Source organism: Oreochromis aureus, linkage group 19 (genome assembly GCF_013358895.1).
Source record: "Oreochromis aureus strain Israel breed Guangdong linkage group 19, ZZ_aureus, whole genome shotgun sequence".
Taxonomy (NCBI): domain Eukaryota; kingdom Metazoa; phylum Chordata; class Actinopteri; order Cichliformes; family Cichlidae; genus Oreochromis; species Oreochromis aureus.
The window spans coordinates 6,492,557-6,513,197 of NC_052960.1; the positions used below are offsets into that span (position 1 = coordinate 6,492,557).

Here is a 20,641-nt window from a genome sequence, read left to right on the forward strand (position 1 = left end):
TAATGTTTAAAGATGATATAGGATAACAAGGGATGTATTTTCTATAATGCACTTAGAAAATAAAGTAAATAAACCGTAGCACAAATGGTCTTATTCTATGGGAACGTAGGCTGTTAAAATCAGAGGGTTCCTTTTATTTCTGTAGCTAATCTGTTATGCATTTACAAGAGCTGAATAATGGTGAAGTCTTGAATGGGCATCCATTAGCTAATGTTTTTGTACAATGTCAACAGTATGTATCAAACTGTGTATGCAAAATGAAGCCTGAGTGACGATTTCCTTTACCGTGTTCATTATCAGTCAGGAGAAGCCGCTTGTTGTGAAACTTTCTCACCTCTCTGGCCCTCCCATTGGAGGGTTCTGCATTAACGAGTTATGTAGAGTTTTGTTGTTGATGTATTAAGTATGGGGCCGAATTTGACCTGTTACCTTTTCTCCAGACTCTCTATAAGACCCAGGTTCGTGAGCTGAAGGAGGAATGTGAAGAGAGGAACAAACTCTACAAAGAAGTGCAGCAGTCTCTGCAGGAGCTGCAGGAGGAGAGGTGGGAGGTTTTTCAGTTTGAAGATATAATTTGAAATAAATTCATCCACTTGAACCTTCGAAAAAATGATTAGCAGAAAAACGGTGATGATGAATGTAAGGCTCGGTTCATTTATCTCTCAATAAGAGACACGTGTGGTTTGTGCGGTGGGTTGCTCAGGCTTGCGTTTCTTTTTATTCCTCTCAGGGACTCTTTGGCAGCACAGCTGGAGATCACTCTGACAAAGGCTGACTCGGAGCAGCTGGCGCGCTCCATCGCTGAGGAGCAGTACTCTGACCTTGAGAAGGAGAAGATAATGAAGGAGCTGGAACTGAAGGAAATGATGGCTCGCCATCGCCAGGAGCTCTCCGATAAGGACATCACCATCAGCTCTGTGAGTTTTTCAGTTTGCGTGAAATGAAGATGATCAAAGTGAGGTGAAAGTCTTTGTATCATCAGACGATTAAAAGGTGTTAAATAGAATAACTCGCCACAGTCCTGGAAGTATCACGACGTGTAAATGCAGTGCATCTCAAGCCCAATAAATATGCTCTGAAAATAGTTTGAGATTGAGTTTATAGTTCCACAAAAGAGCAGATTTGAAAGTATTTGCTGTCCATTGCAGCTGGAAGAAGCTAATAGGACCCTGACGAGTGATGTCGCCAATCTGGCCAATGAGAAGGAGGAACTGAACAACAAACTGAAGGAGGCAATAGAGGGTAATTAGAACATTTAAACGTTTATTACAAGAATAATATATTTTGGTCTGGGTACATAATTTTTTTTTTTTTCTTTTGTTCTCTTCAGAAACTGAGAAGTCGAAGGACTGGGAGCAGCAGATAAGCCAGATGAAGCAGGCATTTGAGAAGCAGCTACAGTGCGAGAGGACGCTAAAAACCCAGGTCGGTGTTTTTAAAGCAATAACTCACAAGATGAAGAGACAGACTTTCAAGACTAATCCTCCCCTTCATGGGCTAAATTTACATTTTTTCCCACCATTTTTCTTAAGTTAAGATTGAATCTTATCCCCATCCGCAGGCCGTCAATAAGCTGGCAGAGATCATGAACAGGAAGGAAGTGCGTGGCGGAGGCAGCCGCCGTGGTAACGATACAGACATGCGGCGAAAGGAGAAGGAGAACAGGAAGCTGCAGCTTGAGCTCAGGTCAGAGAAGGAAAAGCTGAACAGCACCATCATCAAATATCAGAAGGAGATCAACGAAATGCAAGCAGTAAGTGAACAGATGAAATTTCTTTCCCCTGCAGTGAAACGACACTCTGCTGCTGTATCTCTGACTACAACACTTAAAATATGTTATTTCTTCTCATTTTAATCTATAGCAACTGGCGGATGAAAGCCAGATGCGCATTGAGCTGCAGATGGCTCTGGACAGTAAGGACAGTGACATCGAGCAGCTGAGGAATCTCTTGCAGACGCTCAGTGTTCAGTCGATGGACTCTGCCAGCGTCAGCAGCGGACCCGAGTTTGATGCTGATGATGCGTACACAGGTAAGAGCTCAGCCACTAAACAAAGAAAGTATTTCTGACAGTTTGTATTCACCACAGCTTTAAGGTTTAAGGTCACTTACAAACATCTTCTTGTACAATGTTTACGTTCACTGGCTACTTCACAAAGTGCACCTGCTCAACTATGCCTTTAATCAGACAATCACAAGGCAACTATAATTGAGCTCAAGTTAAGTACTTTCAATCACAATATAGTGATTTTATTATTAGCATGTTATGCACACATTAATGACGATCCCTGGCTGCGCCGGTGCGCATGCCTAAGCATCCTTGGGTAAGATACTGAACCCTGAGTTGTTCTCGAATACTTTCATCAGAGTGTGAATGTGTGTGGAGGTTAGATACAAATCACTTAGATGTAGAAAAAAGAGAATGAGGGAATGAGGTGTGTTATATAAAGTGCCTAAATGCTTAAGTAGAGCATTTTTATGAAGGTGCATAATGTCTGACTAGAATATTTCACTTTAATGTGATGTGATTTTGTTGATTGGTTCAAACCAAAACATAATAATCTAAATTTTCTTTTTGCCCTCAGAAACGAGGCTCGAGGGCTGGCTGTCTCTCCCCGTCAGAAACAATACCAAGAAGTTTGGATGGGAGAGAAAGGTAGGACTAAACCGTTGAGACAGCTTTAACCCTCCAAAACAGCATGTGACCTTTTTTCTTACCACCTCTGTCCTGTCGATGCAGTACGTTGTAGTAAGCAGCAAGAAGATTCTTTTCTACAACAGCGAGCAAGACAGAGAGCAGTCCATCCCCTACATGGTGCTGGATATAGAGTGAGTATGACACCTGAAAGCAACTCTGCAAAGAAAACTGCTCAGTTTGTATTAACACATCTTCTATGCTTTGAGCAGAAAATAACACTCCTTTCTGTCACACAGTAAACTCTTCCATGTGAGACCTGTTACTCAGACAGATGTGTATCGAGCTGACTCCAAAGAAATTCCCAGGATATTCCAGGTCTGTCCCAGCTCTACTGAAAAAGCATGTTGATTGTTCAAAGAGTTGTTGAAGGCTAAAAAAGTTAGATATGTCCTCTTTCCGCTCTCCAGATTCTTTATGCCAATGAAGGTGAAAGCAAAAAGGAGCCAGAGTTTCCCGTGGAGCCGCATCCCATTGGAGAAAAGTCCAATTACGTCTGCCACAAAGGCCACGAGTTCATCCCCACCCTCTACCACTTCCCCACCAACTGTGAGGCGTGCACAAAGCCATTGTGGAACATGTTCAAGCCGCCGCCTGCTCTGGAGTGCCGGCGCTGTCACATCAAGTGCCACAAGGACCACATGGACAAGAAGGAGGAGATCATTGCCCCCTGTAAAGGTAGGATGTTCCTGTTGTTTCTATGAAAGCTGTGTTTCCATCTTACTTACAATTGGTGGGTTTTTTAAATGTTCGAGACATTTGTTTGTGAATTGGAGTGTTACTGAACATTTCTCTTCTCTTCTACCACCAGTGAACTACGACATTTCTACAGCCAAGAACCTGCTCCTGCTGGCCGTGTCCCAGGAGGAGCAGCAGAAGTGGGTAAGCCGGTTGGTCAAGAAGATTCCCAAAAAGCCTCCACACCCAGATCAGTTCGCACGCTCCTCACCGCGGACCTCCATGAAGGTTCAGCCCAGCCAGTCCATGAGGAGGCCCAGTCGACAGCTCCCCACCAGCAAGAGCAGGTAAACAAAAAAGCTGATTTTATGTAATAAACACCTATAGGTGTGAGTTTGGATTCATCTATGTTAGCTACGTCAGTTAAAGTGGTGTGCAGGAGGTAAACAGTTTATGGATCTGCAGGCTAGATTTCTAATGATTTGAGGTACATACAGTGTGAGTGACCGATATAATGCAGGCTGACTAAAAAGCCTCAAAACTGAAGTTTTTGTGTATTTTATTAACGTACAACATCCAGAAAGTTTCATATTTATTTATAGTATATAGTATATATTCTGCATTTTGAGTGTTGTGTGTCACAATGATGTAAATTAATATTACTGTTTCTCCATAATGGCCTGCTGACTGACCACAAAAATCTATACCTGAGTTAAACTGATTAAATTTCACCTTCAAGGTCATATCTTCAGTCAACTCTTGATTTAAAATCACTTACTGAAAGTCCCGTTCTGACCACTTATAATAAAGTGCCTTCAGTGCACTGTACATCTCATCCACTCTTGTCAAAACAGCACATCATGTGCACGGGCTACAAATGCAACTTCAAAAAGCAATCTTAAAAAAGCAACTGATGATCTTGAAGGAGAAAAATCAGATAGCGTGTTGATTATTCAGCTTTAGTCAGAGTTCTTTTTAAGGTGTATTGAGGTGTTAACCTGCGAAGCTTTATTCTTTATGTACAATGCGCGTCCTGCAGAAGTTGAGGAACGGTTTTCATTGTCTGTCCTGGTCCAGTCCAGTTCTGTGTCTCAGGATCTGCCCTCATATAAACCCAGAGAACAGAAATGAGTTGTGTGCAGTAACGATTACACGGCCATGAAAACTAATCTCCCCTTTCAGATTGGAGGACTCCAGTCTCCAGGACTGGCACTGGGCGTTGGATGATATAGATGATGATTGTTCCTCTATACATTTCTGATCACCACATTTGGTAACACTGTGTGCAATGTGTGCTGTGCAGTGCTTGCCATTTAAAAAAACCTTAAAAATGTCTGACCTCAGCCCTCGCAGGTCAAATGGCTTCAAAATAAAGCGAGAAGATTCCAGCAGTACCTGGTACAAATGACAGCTCCTCCTTCTCCTCCTCCTCCTTGTTCTTCTTTTGACCAGATGTTTCCCTGTAAACATCTCAACTTCTCAGTGTGTGTATGTTTGTTTGTTTTGGGTGTCACTGTGAGGTGGTGCAGGTGGTGAATATACTCTGTATTATGGAGCTGGTGCCACGTACTAGTTTGGGTGGATTTGCTCTTCTAAGAGTTGGGATCACTTGGGCACTGGGTGTTTTGAACTGGACAAAAATAAATTGACACATAAACTGAGGAGAATAAGTTCCCAGGTTTGTCTGAAGTTGCCCTTTTTCATACAACAAGAGATAAGACATGACTTTTTCTCACGTCTGAAAAAAATTCAATTTTTAGCAAGGTAGCACTCAGCTGCGAATCGCTTGAACAATTCGCTGCTGTATTCCCGCGCAGACTTTAGATTATTTAATGTTAATCTGTCCTTAGACTGTGAATAAAAGATGATGATCTGAGAAGCGAAGCCAATCTTGGAACCACATCAGTTAGTCTGCCGATTTGGCCTCTTGGGATTTTAGACAATTTGTTGGGATGTCCGGTTTAGTTAGAAGAAATCCAAGCCAAGATTTCTCATTTCTCATGTCCCAGGCAATGTTTACAAATGCAGATAAACTGGAATGAACTGAAATGAATTTGGAGCAAACCTCTTTTGCTCTCCACACAGGCTGTGCAGTGGACGACAGTAAGAAACCAAAAAGTTTCTAGGACCAAAATCATGCAGATGCTCTTTATAGAAATTAATTCAGAATTGACTTGCAGTCTGTCTCATGGCCAGCAGAGGGCGTTTCCTCTGGTTGCAAAAGGAAGCACGATTCTGTACAACTCTATGGAAAAATTACTAAGGCTCACATGAACACCTCAGTCAGCACTTTCTTTGGTGAACTTGTGGACCAAATCAGTGGTTTCATGTTTTACTTATTACAGCATGTTACTCATTTAGTTAAATATGCCGGTTTAGGGTGAGACCATCTTATGACTGACAGTTCGTCACAGGATGAGCGTGGAGTGTCTTCACCCTTAAATCATAAAATATATAAAGAAATTTAAAAAAAAAAAAAAAAAAAAAAAACCAAGATGGCAATGGCTGAAATGTTCCCCTCAGTGGCTATTTCCATCTTTTATATACAGTCTATGGACATAGGACTTGCTGAAAATCCAAAGTAGGATCATTGTATATCTTGGCAGGACTATTGCATGTTTAGCCAGTTTGTTTACTACAAACACTTTAAAGAATTTGAGTTTTTTGTTGAGATAAAAATAAATGTAGGGTAACGATTAAAAATAGAATCTGCAGCTTCTTACATTCAGTCTGAAAATCAGGTCCTTGATTTGGTAATTGTATGAAATAATGCCTTCACTGTGCCATTCAAATCGCGGCCCAATCTTTTAATCTTCCTGACATATCGCTGCATATTTGCTGAGATTAACTTGCATCTGTTTCTCTCTCTCCCTCCAGTTAACCTTGCCCGGGAGTGCGGTGCATCTATGAGGTGGTGGGGAGAGTTTCTTCCTAAATCAAAGACTATACAAAGCTCCATTTGCAGATCAGCACACTGGACTGGTTTCTTCACTGCCCACTCCACCCTGTCCCGCTTCAGCCTGCGAGAGTTACCAAGTCTGGCGTTTTCCATTTTTATTCAGCTCGTTTCGAAGCCACTTAGCAAGCTCACCTCAGCATCTGCCGTCTTTACAGCAAGCTGGGCGACTCATAAACATATAGACCCAAGTCCTCTCCTGGGTCCTTGGCGAGAGCACTTGTGCAGCTCTGGGGCGCTGGAGTAGCTTGTTTGGCTCCCACACAATGGAGGATAGCTCTTATGAGCCTGACCAAGGCTGACAAGAACGGGGGTACACTTACCTTAACAGTTCTCTCCAGGACACTGTCTGATTGAAGCAGCCGGCAGGAAACCTCCTCCACACCACCTTTGGGGATTCTCATGGCCAAAAGAAGAAAAAAAAAAGACATTCTTGTGTTTAATGATTGTGAACAATATGAAGGGTTTAATGGGGGAACACTACACTCAGAAGAGTCTGTATTTTTGTTGGCTTATGGTGTCTGTACTTTCAAACTCTTTAACATGATTGTAGCTTCTTGCTTTTCACAGCTCTGCTTTCAGGTGCGTGTCCATGGGGAATCTTGAATAAGGTACTTAGGAACCAAATGAGCTGTGACTTCATGGAAAGTCATTAAGGCAGCAAATGAAGGCCAGCTTCCTCTCGGATGTGAGCAAATAATTCTCCGAGTGCCTCTTATTCAGAGTTCTGACTCATGCACACGCTGAATCATGGGTTTGACGTCAAACGACTACAAAGCGAACAGAATCCTGCTCGAAATGGCATTAGATTAAGACATGAAGTCCTCACGATCCCATAATCTCTGCAAACCTGCACTGTCAGTTCTGAGGGTTAATGTTTACTAAATTCAAAGGGGTGCACCGTTAATGCTTTCTGATCCGAGCTCGGCTCCTTCTGTTGTTTTTGAATGTACATCTGGGCTTCACCAGAGACGACACACAGGCATTGTATTATCCAAGTATACTTGACTGAAGCCGCGCCTTTCATCACAAACTACTCTGAGTGAACTTGCATGCGTTTGCTTTTTCACCCACATGCCTAGTCGTTTTTAGTCAGTACCGAAAGTGAAAATGAGGGAAGTTGACCAATAAGAAGCCAAAATAATGAAGGTATCCAATCATATCCTGAACCCATGAGTGGAAATACTGAGCAGCACTATTCCATTGAAGTTTTTTCTAAAAGTGTTCGTCCTTATTTTTGTATTAAAGGAAACCAAACTCTAAGTTTGGGCATATGTTGTATGTATGTGACTTAGTTAGCAGGTGGAGAGTAAACTGAGTGTGTGAGTGAGTGAGTGTGTGTGTATGTGCACTCTCCTTTAACCAAGAAGCATGTTTTATACATATAAATATACACAGTATATATTTTACATGCCATACAGTGCACATTATATTATTTATACAGCCTTGTCCACTTTGTATTTAAGGGCTCTACATCCAGATTGCATGTTTGCTATCAAACAGCTCTATGATAATAACCACTTCAACAATAAAGACATGGATGTGCCTTCTGGGTTTGGATCATTTTTCTGTTTTAAAAATGTTAGATGTTGTCATGCTGCAGAGGTGTACAACTATGGTGAACCAAAAGTGCCAAAATAAAAATGTGCCACAAAAATATTAAATAGCAATTTTGTATAATAAATATAAATTGTGACAAATTGATATTTTTGATTTTATTCCTCTGCTTTTTAGGCATATGGAGTCCTCCGTATTCTGATATTGAGTCCAACACAAGCTGTCAGTCGTACTCAAAACTACTGAAACACAAAAGACAAACACAGTAAATAATACTGAAATCCAAAAAAGAAAATTCTTGGCCTTCAGACAATAATTCTGAGTGCTATGGGACTACCTGCATAAATGAAGGTTAAAATCAAATCTGTCCAAATATTTTTTTTTCAGAACTCTGCAGGTTCTTGTAGATGTTATCCCCTAACATTTACACTGGCCTTTTGAATAAGTGTAACCAGAGATTTTCACCTTGCTGTGAAACCCTCGCTCCTCCAAAGTGTCAACTTGATTATAAGAGTCATCTTCTGTTTTGCAGCTGTTTTTGTGTCGCCGAGCTGGCAAGTTTGTTCATTTTCCTTGTCTCTCTGGTTTAGTTTGGTTTATCTGGGTAATGATGGCCTCCATTCATCTTTTACTGGCGCTCAAAAAAAAATCCAACTACCGACCAATAACCTGCCTCAGTACTACATGGAAGCTCCTGTCAGGCATCATATCGGCTAAGATGAACAGTCACATGGGTCAATACATGAGCGGGGCACAGAAAGGGATTGGCAAGAATACCAGAGGCGCAAAACACCAGCTACTGGTAGACAGAACAGTCAGCCGAGACTGCAAGACCAGACTGACCAACCTGTGCACAGCCTGGATTGATTACAAGAAGGCCTATGACTCAGTGCCCCACAGCTGGATACTGGAATGCCTAGAATTGTACAAGATCAACAGGACCCTAAGAGCCTTCATCAGGAACTCAATGGGGATGTGGCGTACAACACTAGAGGCCAACCCAAGCCCATAGCACAAGTCACCATCAAGTGCGGGATCTACCAAGGAGATGCTCTGTCCCCACTGCTGTTCTGCATAGGCCTGAACCCCTCAGTGAGATCATTAACAAGACTGGCTACGGATACCGACTACTTAAACGGAGCGGTTGTCAGCCACCTCCTGTACATGGATGACATCAAGCTGTATGCCAAGAGTGAACGAGACATCGATTCACTGATCCACACTACCAGGCTATACAGCAATGACATTGGAATGTCGTTCGGACTGGAGAAGTGTAGTCGGATGGTAACAAAGAGAGGGAAGGTAGTCAGAACTGAGGGGATCGAACTACCAGAAGGCAACATTGCAGACATAGAGGACAGTTACAAGTACCTGGGGATCCCCAAGCGAATGGGAACCATGAAGAGGCCGCTAGGAAAGCTGCAACCACCAAGTACCTGCAGCGGGTCAGGCAAGTCCTGAGGAGTCAGCTGAACGGTAAGAACAAGATCCGGGCCATCAACACCTACGCCCTGCCCGTGATCAGGTACCCTGCTGGGGTAATAGGCTGGCCAAAGGAGGAGATAGAAGCCACTGACATAAAGACAAGAAAGCTCCTTACCATGCATGGAGGGTTTCACCCCAAGTCCAGCACCCTGAGGCTGTACGCTAAGCGGAAGGAAGGGGGCCGGGGACTGGTGAGTGTCAGCACCACAGTCCAGGATGAGACAAGAAACATCCACGAATACATCACGAAGACGGCCCCAACTGACAGCGTGCTCAGTGAATACCTCAGGCAGCAGAAACCCAAGAAAGAGGAGGGAGACGAGGAACCATCATAGAAGGACAGGCCCCTTGGAACCTTGGAGTCATTTTTGACCAGCACATGTCCTTCAACGCACATATTAAACAAATATGTAAGACTGCTTTCTTCCATTTGCGCAACATCTCTAAAATTAGAAATATCCTGTCTCAGAGTGATGCTGAAAAACTAGTTCATGCATTTATTACTTCCAGGCTGGACTACTGTAATTCTTTATTATCAGGATGTCCTAAAAACTCGCTGAAAAGGCTTCAGCTAATCCAAAATGCTGCAGCAAGGGTACTGACAGGGACTAGAAAGAGAGAGCATATTTCTCCTGTTTTGGCTTCCCTTCATTGGCTTCCTGTTAAATCCAGAATTGAATTCAAAATCCTGCTCCTCACATACAAGGTCTTAAATAATCAGGCCCCATCTTATCTTAATGACCTTGTAGTACCATATCACCCTATTAGAGCACTTCGCTCTTGCACTGCAGGCCTACTTGTTGTTCCTAGAGTATTTAAAAGTAGAATGGGAGGAGAGCCTTCAGTTTTCAGGCCCTCTTCTGTGGAACCAACTTCCAGTTTGGATTCGGGAGACAGACACTATCTCTACTTTCAAGATTAGGCTTAAAACTTTCCTTTTGCTAAAGCATATAGTTAGGGCTGGACCAGGTGACCCTGAATCCTCCCTTAGTTATGCTGCAATAGACGTGAGGCTGCCGGGGATTCCCATGATGCATTGAGTTTTTCCTTCCAGTCACCTTTCTCACTCACTATGTGCTAATAGACCTCTCTGCATCGAATCATATCTGTTATTAATCTCTGTCTCTCTTCCACAGCATGTCTTTCATCCTGTTTTCCTTCTTTCACCCCAACCGTCGCAGCAGATGGCCGCCTCCCTGAGCCTGGTTCTGCCGGAGGTTTCTTCCTGTTAAAGGGAGTTTTTCCTTCCCACTGTCGCCAAAGTGCTTGCTCATAGGGGTCATATGATTGTTGGGTTTTTCTCTGTATTTATTATTGTGCTATCTACTGCACAATATAAAAGCGCCTTGAGGCGACTTTTGTTGTGATTTGGCGCTATATAAATAAAATTGAATTGAATTGAATTGAATTGCACGGTATGTACCACCGGCAGATAGAGGAGGTGGCTGATATCCAGAAATCCTACCAGTGGCTGGACAAAGCTGGACTGAAAGACAGCACAGAGGCACTAATCATGGCAGCACAAGAACAAGCTCTGAGTACAAGATCCATAGAGGCTGGGGTCTACCACACCAGGCAAGACCCCAGGTGCAGGCTGTGTAAAGATGCCCCAGAGACAATCCAGCACATAACAGCAGGGTGCAAGATGCTAGCAGGCAAGGCATACATGGAACGCCATAACCAAGTGGCGGCATAGTGTACAGGAACATCTGCATATATATGTATATACGTATATATGTACATATATATATGTATATACGTATATATGTACATATATATATGTATATACGTATATGTACATATATATATGTACATACATATATATATATACATACATATATATATATATATATATATATATATATATATATATATATATATATATATATATATATATATATATATATATATATATATATATATATATATATATATATATATATATATATATATATATATATATATATATATATATATATATATATACACATATATATATATATATATATATATACATATACATATATATGTATATGTATACATATATATATATATGTATACATATATATATATATATATATATATATATATATATATATATGTATATAATATATAAAAGTTGCAATCAACTCCAGGTGGTTTATCCTCTTAATCTGCCATGGAATAATGAGGGAACAGGTCTCACCTGGGCATGAAACTGCTCGTTAGCTAGTTGTCCAATCAATTTTGAGCCTCTGAGAGGACCGTGAATACAAATGGCCTGAATACCCAAACCTTTTCTGCAATACTTTTGCTAAACCATATTGATTAAAACTGAAAGTCTGCACTTCAGTCAACTCTTGTTTGATTTGAAATCCACCGTGGTGGTGGTGTCCAAATCATAAGAACTGCACCTTTGTCCAGAAACATGGTGAGTTACAAAGAAGCAAATTAAATCACATCAATCTGAGATTGAATTTTTGGCATATTTAATGCAATGTTTTGTTTTGAATTTTTGCAGTGTTGCTCTCCCATACTGAACTTTTTATTTTAAATTAAATAACCTCACTGTAAAAAGGTAGAATTTGGTTTATTGAAACAGTTCAGAAAATAACTTTACATATACAAAAGCTTTTCCAAAACATTTTACCCGGAACAGGATCGTTTCACATATACGTGGGGTTTGTGCTGTCGTGTCTAACAATAGATTTTTTCACAGACAGTATGGCAAAGCATTGGTCTTTGTTCCTATCAACAGATTTTTACAAACTGGAATGTTGTTCAAACAAATGTGTGGCTTTAACAGGGAAGACAAACTATATAAAAACCATCTCTCTGCTGATAGAACTCTTGTTACCCGTCAGTTTCATTTTACAGTATTGGTTGTGCCTAAAGTGACGCAGTCATCTTTGATCTGCAGAATCCAGTGTTAAACACTTAGTCTTTCTTCTTGGAGCTACTGCCGCGTCTCTGATAGTAGAGCACAGTGAGCAGCACCCACAGATTCAGCAGGGTCATCGCTATGAACCGCACCAGAACTGTGGCAAAGAGAAAAGATGATCAGAAACAAGGAAGCTGACAGCGACGTGTCTCTGTGAATCACACAAGGACAGCAGAGCTGGAGTTACAAATGGTGACTACTCGGGGATACTCCAGGTAAAAGATGCCTGAAATCCTTTGGTCTTATAAGAAACTGCAGGTTTCTGCTGGTGTGTAAATTTATATGACAGTCCTGTTACTGATGTTCATTATTAAACTTGGATGTCTTACATTGTAAAGAAGCAGCCCTTTAGACCTGCCAGTTTAATTAATTATGACTGAAAGTTAGCCATTAATACTAACCAGACTCGGGTTCTCCTACAAAATGGAAATACTTGAATACCCTATCCTTACCATCCTCCTCGTGTCCTCCTCCACTACATCCACAAACCTCCTCTGTGGTCTTCCTTTTTCCCTCCTGCCTGGCAGCTCCACATTCAACATCCTTTACATCCACGATCCCTGCTCTGCACACGTCCAAACCATCTCTCTCTGATATTCTCATTTCTAATCCTGTCCATTCTGGTCTCTGCCAATGAAAATCTTACCATCTCCAGCTCCACCTCCTGTCTTTTTGTCAGCACCACCATCTTCAAACCATATATCATAGCAGGTCTCACTAACGCTTTGTAAACCTCCACTTTTACTCTTGCTGAAATATAGTAGAAGTATGATGCATTGATGGATTACTGAACGGGCCCGGGTGGCCTCATCCACACTAACGTCCCTTTTTGTTTTAAAGCAGTCTAATCTAAAAGAAATCGACCACTAAGTATAAAACTACAAGGTGACTATTTACTTCCTTGTGGTTTTATTCATTCTGGATATGCGTATTTTATCAGCTAATCTAGTAGCTCTTTATACACTGGAAAAACAGTGCTCATTTTAAATCTATGATGGTTATTTAGAAAACAAATCATTTTCCTCTGAAGTGTTCATTAAAAATTCTGGGATGCAACACCTCCCACAGTCATTAGTAATTCAGACCGACTTACCCTGCACGTCTCCAGTTGTCACTGTGGTGGTGTAAATCCGAGCTGAAACAAAGAGGAAGTCGAGTTAATGACATCCCTGTTACCCAACAGAGCGTCTGATCATTAATTAATGAATCGTTGGGTTGCTCATTTATTAAATTGGGGGCTGAATAAACACTACCATGCATATTCATGAAATGAAAGAGTAGACTTGTTACTTTAGTGAGGGGGATTTATGTGAACTGATAAAAGTGCTTAACAGGATTCACTTTGACAGCGATAGGACTGCAGTATGAAAAGTAGCGACAGGATCCTTGGCACGTTTTCATGCCACAGTTTGTTACAATTTTAAATCTAAGGCCTCAGCTTTAATTTGAGGAGTTACATTTAAAATTATTCCAGTAGTTGTTTCTACCTTTAATTTTAAAATGCAACTCATTGGGTTTGGATTAGGTGATCGACTTGCCTACTATAGAACACCCCCCCCCCGAGGTGCTTTTGCAGTAAGTCTTTGCTGAATTTGTATGAATCTGAGCAGTTTATCCCCATGAACAGCGGTTATGTAACATTTTTACAGATTTGGATTATGAACCTCCACATTTCTTTTCACAAGTTGATCTTTATCTATCAAAAGTCTTCTCTTGATGATGACCTTTGTGAATGGTTTCTTCTTAATCATGGAAAGGATTCTGGGATCATACACCACTGTAAACTGTACATCCAAGTTGTAGGGCTCACTAGCATGCTCCATTTCCCTCTCAAAACAGCACTAATGTGTTCTTGCCATCTCATTACACACTTTTGCTTGTATTTGGCTTCCAAATAAAATTAACAGTAGATCTTTTAATTCCTAAAGTTATAATTTTTAAAGAATTTGTGAAGAAATTGCTGAGACTTCTCCACGAAGACTACTGAATTACTTTTTAACACATAACTTTAATACATTATGAATGAATGTTAAAATCCTCAAACTTAACTTCAAAGTTTGTATTTTAAACTAAGTTATAATACTACAACATCAATGTTGTTTGGTACACAGCTAAAAGTCTTTTATTTTTTAAAAACTGTGCCAGTGACAGCTATGAACTTAAATGTATATCTAATTATTGATCTATTAATGCAGGACAGTGGGGAATGCAACGACCGCAAAAAAAAAAAGCAAACACTGTTGGCTGGTTCAACTCACCCATACACGTGTAGGTAGCTAGAGCCCAGGAGAGGGCGCTAACCTGCCTGCCGTCCTTTGACCTCCACAGGCATTGCAGCTGGGCAAACTTACTGGCTGCGCTAATAAATGTGCACAGGCTCTGAGAGGAGAAGGAAGTCAGATTTCACGTGATAACAAGCTGAACATGGAGCTGAATTTCAAAAAGTTTCAAACACTTTCTGCCGCTTCAGTCAAACTTTAAGGGGAAAGGATGTAGAGGGTTCGCTGCTCTCACCTATTTAAATGCAAAACGCCCTGAGACATGTTCATCTCATTAACCAACCGGGCCATTTGGCATTTATAAGGTCTGGGTGAGAAACACCAGGTGAAATGAGGTCTGGATAAGTTTCTTCTCAAAGCTCCACCTCATTGCCCCTGACTGATGACATGCCATCTCTTTGCTGACTCTGTCTCGCACACACACACTGACTTATGATTGATTTTAAACTGGTTTATTACCATAGCCAAATCTATGATCCACTTCTCCAGAGTCAGGAGCCTCCAGCCTCCCACAAACCTGAGCACAAGTACGTTAAGGCAGGGACACAAAAGTCTAATGGGTCATTGATTTCTGCACAAATTGAACGAGCACTTTCACATCAATTGGTGCGATGAGTGAAAGGATACACCACGGCGTAGATGAGGCTCTGCCGCAGGCTGCCGTTGTAGTGAAGAATCAGGAGGAGGAGGATGACGTCTGAGGACACACGGCAGGTTATAACCGCACCATTTACAGCTCTGTTTGATTTCCATTTCAAGGGCTGCTGATATTTGCAGATGCTTCAGAGTGTATTCAGACTCCTGTTTTTTCCAACCTTATTTTTCCCATCTCTCTACCCTTAATTACACTTAATGAAAAGTCTTAATTTCCTCCACCACTGCCACGAGCATGAAGTTGCCAATCATACGTGCAGCTTTACTAAACAAGATACATTAATATGACTGAGCTCCTTTTGAATGATCTCAATAGACAGACTACAGAGAGCAACGCGAGGCATTTAAGACTCTGAATGATAAACTAATTAAGGAATCTGGATCTAAAACAAGGTTAAAAAAAAAAGACACTTGCTGAGATAATTATAAGCAGAGGAAATTTATGTAACAGCATAACTTACCTTGAGCAATGAGGATGGGATATTCCAAGTAGGTTGGTGGTGGGTAGTCGTAGTACATCTGATATGTTACAAAAACAATGAACCTGTAAAGCAGATAGTGTCAGGTTATTAAACTGGAGGTGTTTTGTTATATTCAGTACTGATTAAAATGAGAAACGATGCTCAGGGGCAAACGAGCCAAAGACTCAGTGGGTGCTCAAAGCTTGATATTGTGGGAAGGGATTCGCACGGGGAGTCAACAAGCAGTTTCTGAGCCAAGCGGCGGCATGATGATCAGTTCATTCACTCTTTTATGGGAGCAGCTCAACTCAGTGTGCTCAGCAAACATGATGAATCAACAGTGGTAGCCTTCAGCAGGAGAAGGTCTGCAAGTAGTAGTCTACAGAGGACTGCACTGACTGCAATCAAACCATAAAGAAATCAAGACTCCATTAAATGCGCCAATAGTTTTTTGTTTTTTTTTAATCAAATGAACTAATTTATATTTTTTTTTCACTTGCTTCTATATTTAGTTATCTTAATATCGATTAATTTTCTCTTTGGTTTATCATGGTATTATTTTTCCCATTCCAGGATTTTTCCTTTGCTTTTCCCCTTAAACATCTATTATTCCATTTTCCTTTTTTGATTTTTCATCTCTGCTAAATTATGCAAATGTGCTGGCAGATTGCAGTGGTTAGAAATGCATAAAGGAACGTAAAAAGACAAACAGAAATGTTTGCAGAGATAAATGAAGGGAAAATGAAACAGAAATAAATACAATGTGAGCACTCATGAATGCAAAAATAGGGTGAGGAGCAAGTGAAGGTGGTTTAGGCGTCTGACTTGGATGCCACCTCACAGGTGAGGATCTTTTTAGGTAAAGAGAACCCAGTGCAGACCCAGGAACCAGGAGAGAGATTACAGCTGTCAGTTGGCTGAGGATCACACTGGCATCACCTCCTGACTAAGGAGAGGGAGGTTAGAACTCCTCTGCTTAGACTGTTGCTCTCACAGCCCAGACAGGCAGCACAAAAGTAAACGGATGGGTTGATAAATACATGCATATATATATATATATATATATATATATATATAAAATGTTATTACTGAATAAATTAAAAATTTTAAAAGAAAGCAAATGAACTGAGAAATTCATGCAAAGACAAGTAAATACAAAAGCAAGTAAAAGCATCTCAATTCATGTCCCTTTTTATAAAATACATTTATACATACAGTTTACATTTGGGGCATTTGATGGCATAATCCATTTTTACCTCAGCACTAATTAGTTTGTTTTGATTCTGGCAGGTTTGAGCCTCCCAGCCCTGTTTTGCAAGCCACCATACAGCTGCATGCATGTGCACACAGACAGAGATTCCCACAATGTTAAATAAACAGTATAACCCAATAACGTCCTACGGTGACATCAATAGCAGATTAACCTACCCGCCCTCAGATAGGCTTTATTGTGTCACGACTTTTTTTTTTGTTCCTAGGAAGAGGTAGTGATCAATAAAGCCCACTGCCAGTTAGTATAATCTAGAATAGAGCTATTTAATATTGGCGTGTGTGGAAATTTTTTTTCCACTAGTGACAAAACCGTTCATGCCGAATGACTAGAGTGCTTTTCTTTGCTGCTTTGTAGCCATGCTGTGTAGCTATAACTACATAAACATCTTCACTGTTTCAGCATGGCATGCACAGTGACAGCAGGCTAACGCTTACCAAAACAGTGGGGACATTTCAGACGGTGCAGCCACTGCCAGGCACCGAGGAGAGAGAGAAATTACGCAGACTTACAGACACTGTCTTTATCCCTCCTGCTCCAACAGCGAAAGTAACCACAACACTTCCTGTTCAATGCATAAGAAGCACTTCAAGCTCTAATCTGCTGCACTGATTCAACAGCAGACTGCACAGAGCTTCACACAGAGCCAGCCGAGGCCGACTCTTACCCCGTTTTTAATCATTTAACCAAAATCGTCAGCTGTGCAAACAAAGCACAGTTGTTCAGTGTTGAGCCTTCGCAGTAGGATTATTATTTTTTTTTTTCATTTTAAGGTACTGTAGCTTTTCAGCTGTTAGGAACACAATCTCTTTGTATCCTATTTAAGTTTTAATCTGTAAGAAATACTCATTTCTTTTATTAAAGTAAAAGTGGTATTTATGCCAAAATGTATTGCTATACATCAGCGATTCTGTGGCAGTTTTAAGTTTTAGGATGGGGGTGTCAAACCTGTTCTCCAGGAGCTGCCCAAAGGATCCAGTCTGACCCCCTGGATGGCTTCAGTCACTCAACTTTTATAATGAAATGCACTGCTAATCCTGCAATCTGGATACTATACAGGAGTAATACATCTATATAAATGGAAATATAGAGTACTATTATATTGGAGTATAACTTGTGTGTTTGGTTCCAAAAGGTTATCTTCTGAAGGCTGTTTTGGTCTTTAGCAGATCTACTGTGAGCAGTAAAGTTGAATGCACACAAAACAGAAATACTCTTAAAATGCTAAAATATGTCTTAAAAGTGCTCAGTCTGTCTCTCCATAGATAAAACATGTACAAAAGTACATAAATCTTAACTATGGCAAAATGTTTTGACTGCAATGCTGAGGATGTTACATGATAACCATTTTCATGAACCATTTTCAGGAGGCTACTGAGTCCTAATGTGACAGAATTTTTAAAACTTTGATGTGTTAGTAAATGGAGAGCACTTTGTCTGCAACAGTTTGAGGATGTGTTGGAGTAAGAAAAAAATGCAGAATTGTCATATTCATGAAGTCCTGAAAGGTGCTGTTTAGATTAGTTAAAGAATGCATGCAGTTTTGGTGGCCTCTTAGGCGACTTTTCCTCTAATACCATCAGACTGACTACGAAGAAGAAGGTCCTGGGTTTGCACCTCCTGGTCAGTTGGAGCCTTTAGGGATGACGTTTGCACTTTTTCTCTGTACCTGCATGGGTTCCTTCCACAGTCGAAAGAAATGCAAGTAAGATAGCACTGTGTTATACTGAAAGTAAATACAGGGTGGGTACTTGTGATGTATAAAGGCAGCTTGTATTGGGAGAGCAGTGTGATGATTTATGATCAATCATCAATTTGAAAGTTGTGTACACATCTTAATGAGCACTAAAAAACAAACAGTTTTTCATGTATTTTGAAGCCGTTTTTTTTTTTTTTTTTGGACACCTGAAACTTAAATGTGCCTCTCTCCAAAGCACTTCGTCAACTTCTGTTGTATCAATATGCTGTAGAAATAAAGTATCGAGTCAATACCAGCGATTCTATCACCTGTACTGTCGGGTTACGCGGTGATTGTAACAGTCTGACTTACTGGTAACATTCAACGTTGTTAGAATGTTACCTTTAAGATGGTAACTTTTAAATATCGTTTATCCAGCCTTTAAGAAGAAAGAATTTTGGTAACAAAGACAACACCAGAGATTTTAGTGCTGAGCGTCTCGCAGCGTTTTCAGAAGAAAGCATTTGTAGCTGCTCTCTGACAGGATCAGTCCGCCTTTACTGCTGAACCCCAACCACAAGTGAGGAAGAGGAAGACGTCCCATCATCACAGCAGCTTAAAGTTACTAAGTTACATCGATACTTGCACACGTGAACAGATTATGTAACAAAATTTAAGAGCAAGAAACAAACAAAAAAACCCATCCCAGAAGCGGGACAGCAGCCTACCCGACCAGCTCTAGCAGAAGGCTGTTGAGGCTCACTCCGGTCGTAGATTTCGCTCGCATCAGTACAAAGATCTGCGGGAACTTGAGCACCATGCACACAAACAGTGTGCTGAAATTCGCGATGTGCAACAACGTGTCGACCTGCTGCATGTTGTAAAGAGAGGGATTACAAAATGTAAACTTTAGATTGACAGATCTATGCAAAAGTCTATCAAAAACGACCCGCAGGATCCTGCTGCTCTGCCTCCACCATCAGACTGCTCGAATTTACAAAATACTTCCGCTTTGAACTTTCAAAATAAAAGTGACTGTGACTATGTGGAAAGCGTTAGAACGTTTAGGCTATAGTCTGAAACTTAAAAGAAAATAAACAATTATGAGTGTGTGTAAAAAGTAAAAAACAAACGTCTAAGACAAATCTATTCATAGAATGATAGAGACCGTCTTTTATTTTGAAAGTGCACCGGTTTCACCTCCTCTTCTTAGCCGTCAGCTTGGCAGGTTCCCGTCAGACGGCATCTTTTCTCACTTCCGCGTACATCCACTGAAAGCTGATTGGACGGCACACAGCTTCGCCCGGAGTATTTGAAATCTGTATTTTCAGAGCACGGAAAGTCATTTCCTCTCATGAGTCTGGGCCTGCGCTGCAGTTTTTGTTTTGTTTTTAATATTTTTATACTTTGCTTTTCTAAAGAAAAAGACACATTTGTTCACCCTATCCTACATGTCTTAATTCTATGCCTTCTAGTTTTTAAATTCTTACTGTTTTTAACTTGTATTGTGTTTTTTACTTGTATCGCTTTTATTTATTTATCTTTTTAGTTTCAAATAGCTGTACAGCACTTTGTTTGAAAGTGCTTTATAAATAAAGTTGTTATTACTATTATTATTAATAGTAAGGTCTTATGGGACTGTATACCTGATGTTAACGTGTTCTAAGTTGTAGGGTTATAACGGCAATTACAGTTATCAGGTGTTGATTTGCCATTTTTGTGTTAGTGTGTAACATTAGCCCTGCTGTGTGTTCTGTGTTTGGTGTGGCTGGTGGAGCACAGTGAGTTAGACGGCTGTGCCCATTTACCACCTCTCACTGCTGTGTGTATGAAGGGGTGTTCCTAATAAAAGACTGTGCTCCCTGTAGCTTAGTATAACGGCTAAGGCAGAAATAGCAAGTCAAAACAGAAGTTTCTGTCTCCTACTTGTCTGAGCTTGCCACAATGTTAAGATTCTTCCAGAGGAAAAGGAGAGAAATCTTCTGTTCAAAACACAAAGCCTGCATTTT

General features: G+C 40.7%; 2 protein-coding genes across 4 annotated transcripts in view; one reads left to right on the forward strand and one right to left on the reverse strand.

Annotated features, from left to right (window-relative positions):
• The window catches only part of rock2a (rho-associated, coiled-coil containing protein kinase 2a), a 45,493-nt gene extending 37,615 nt beyond the window's left edge, over positions 1–7,878 (forward strand). The window contains exons 21-33 of one of the 3 annotated variants that reach the window (XR_005609340.1): positions 441–544; positions 731–917; positions 1,149–1,242; positions 1,331–1,425; positions 1,562–1,753; positions 1,863–2,031; positions 2,585–2,655; positions 2,740–2,828; positions 2,934–3,012; positions 3,105–3,372; positions 3,506–3,719; positions 4,717–4,856; positions 6,250–7,878. Coding sequence is in view for 2 of the 3 variants with exons in the window: in XM_031746133.2 (XP_031601993.2) it covers positions 441–544; positions 731–917; positions 1,149–1,242; positions 1,331–1,425; positions 1,562–1,753; positions 1,863–2,031; positions 2,585–2,655; positions 2,740–2,828; positions 2,934–3,012; positions 3,105–3,372; positions 3,506–3,719; positions 4,717–4,770; positions 6,250–6,253 (1,620 nt within the window). In the remaining variant the exon portion in view is untranslated. The remainder of the gene's footprint in view (positions 1–440; positions 545–730; positions 918–1,148; positions 1,243–1,330; positions 1,426–1,561; positions 1,754–1,862; positions 2,032–2,584; positions 2,656–2,739; positions 2,829–2,933; positions 3,013–3,104; positions 3,373–3,505; positions 3,720–4,716; positions 4,857–6,249) is intronic. The other 2 variants (XM_031746133.2, XM_039603113.1) reach the window with 2 other exon arrangements.
• Positions 7,879–11,922: 4,044 nt separating this feature from the next.
• slc66a3 (solute carrier family 66 member 3) lies at positions 11,923–19,622 on the reverse strand. Its single transcript, XM_031746167.2, has 7 exons — positions 19,361–19,622; positions 15,685–15,767; positions 15,197–15,266; positions 15,029–15,086; positions 14,549–14,669; positions 13,384–13,425; positions 11,923–12,387 (listed from the first exon to the last, which is right to left on the reverse strand). Exons 1-7 carry the CDS (start codon positions 19,507–19,509, stop codon positions 12,287–12,289), a joined length of 624 nt encoding a protein of 207 aa, XP_031602027.1. The 5' UTR covers positions 19,510–19,622; the 3' UTR covers positions 11,923–12,286.
• Positions 19,623–20,641: the final 1,019 nt, after the last annotated feature.

Bases quoted from the DNA above. Each gene is read 5' to 3' on its own strand.
- slc66a3 (XM_031746167.2), bottom strand. From the start codon at position 19,509: ATGCAGCAGGTCGACACGTTGTTGCACATCGCGAATTTCAGCACACTG. The intron at 15,768-19,360 runs GTAGGCTGCTGT...TCTGCTTTACAG, and splicing joins CTTCTGCTAGAGCTGGTCGG to GTTCATTGTTTTTGTAACAT. The intron at 15,087-15,196 runs GTATCCTTTCAC...ACTTGTGCTCAG, and splicing joins AGCCTCATCTACGCCGTGGT to GTTTGTGGGAGGCTGGAGGC.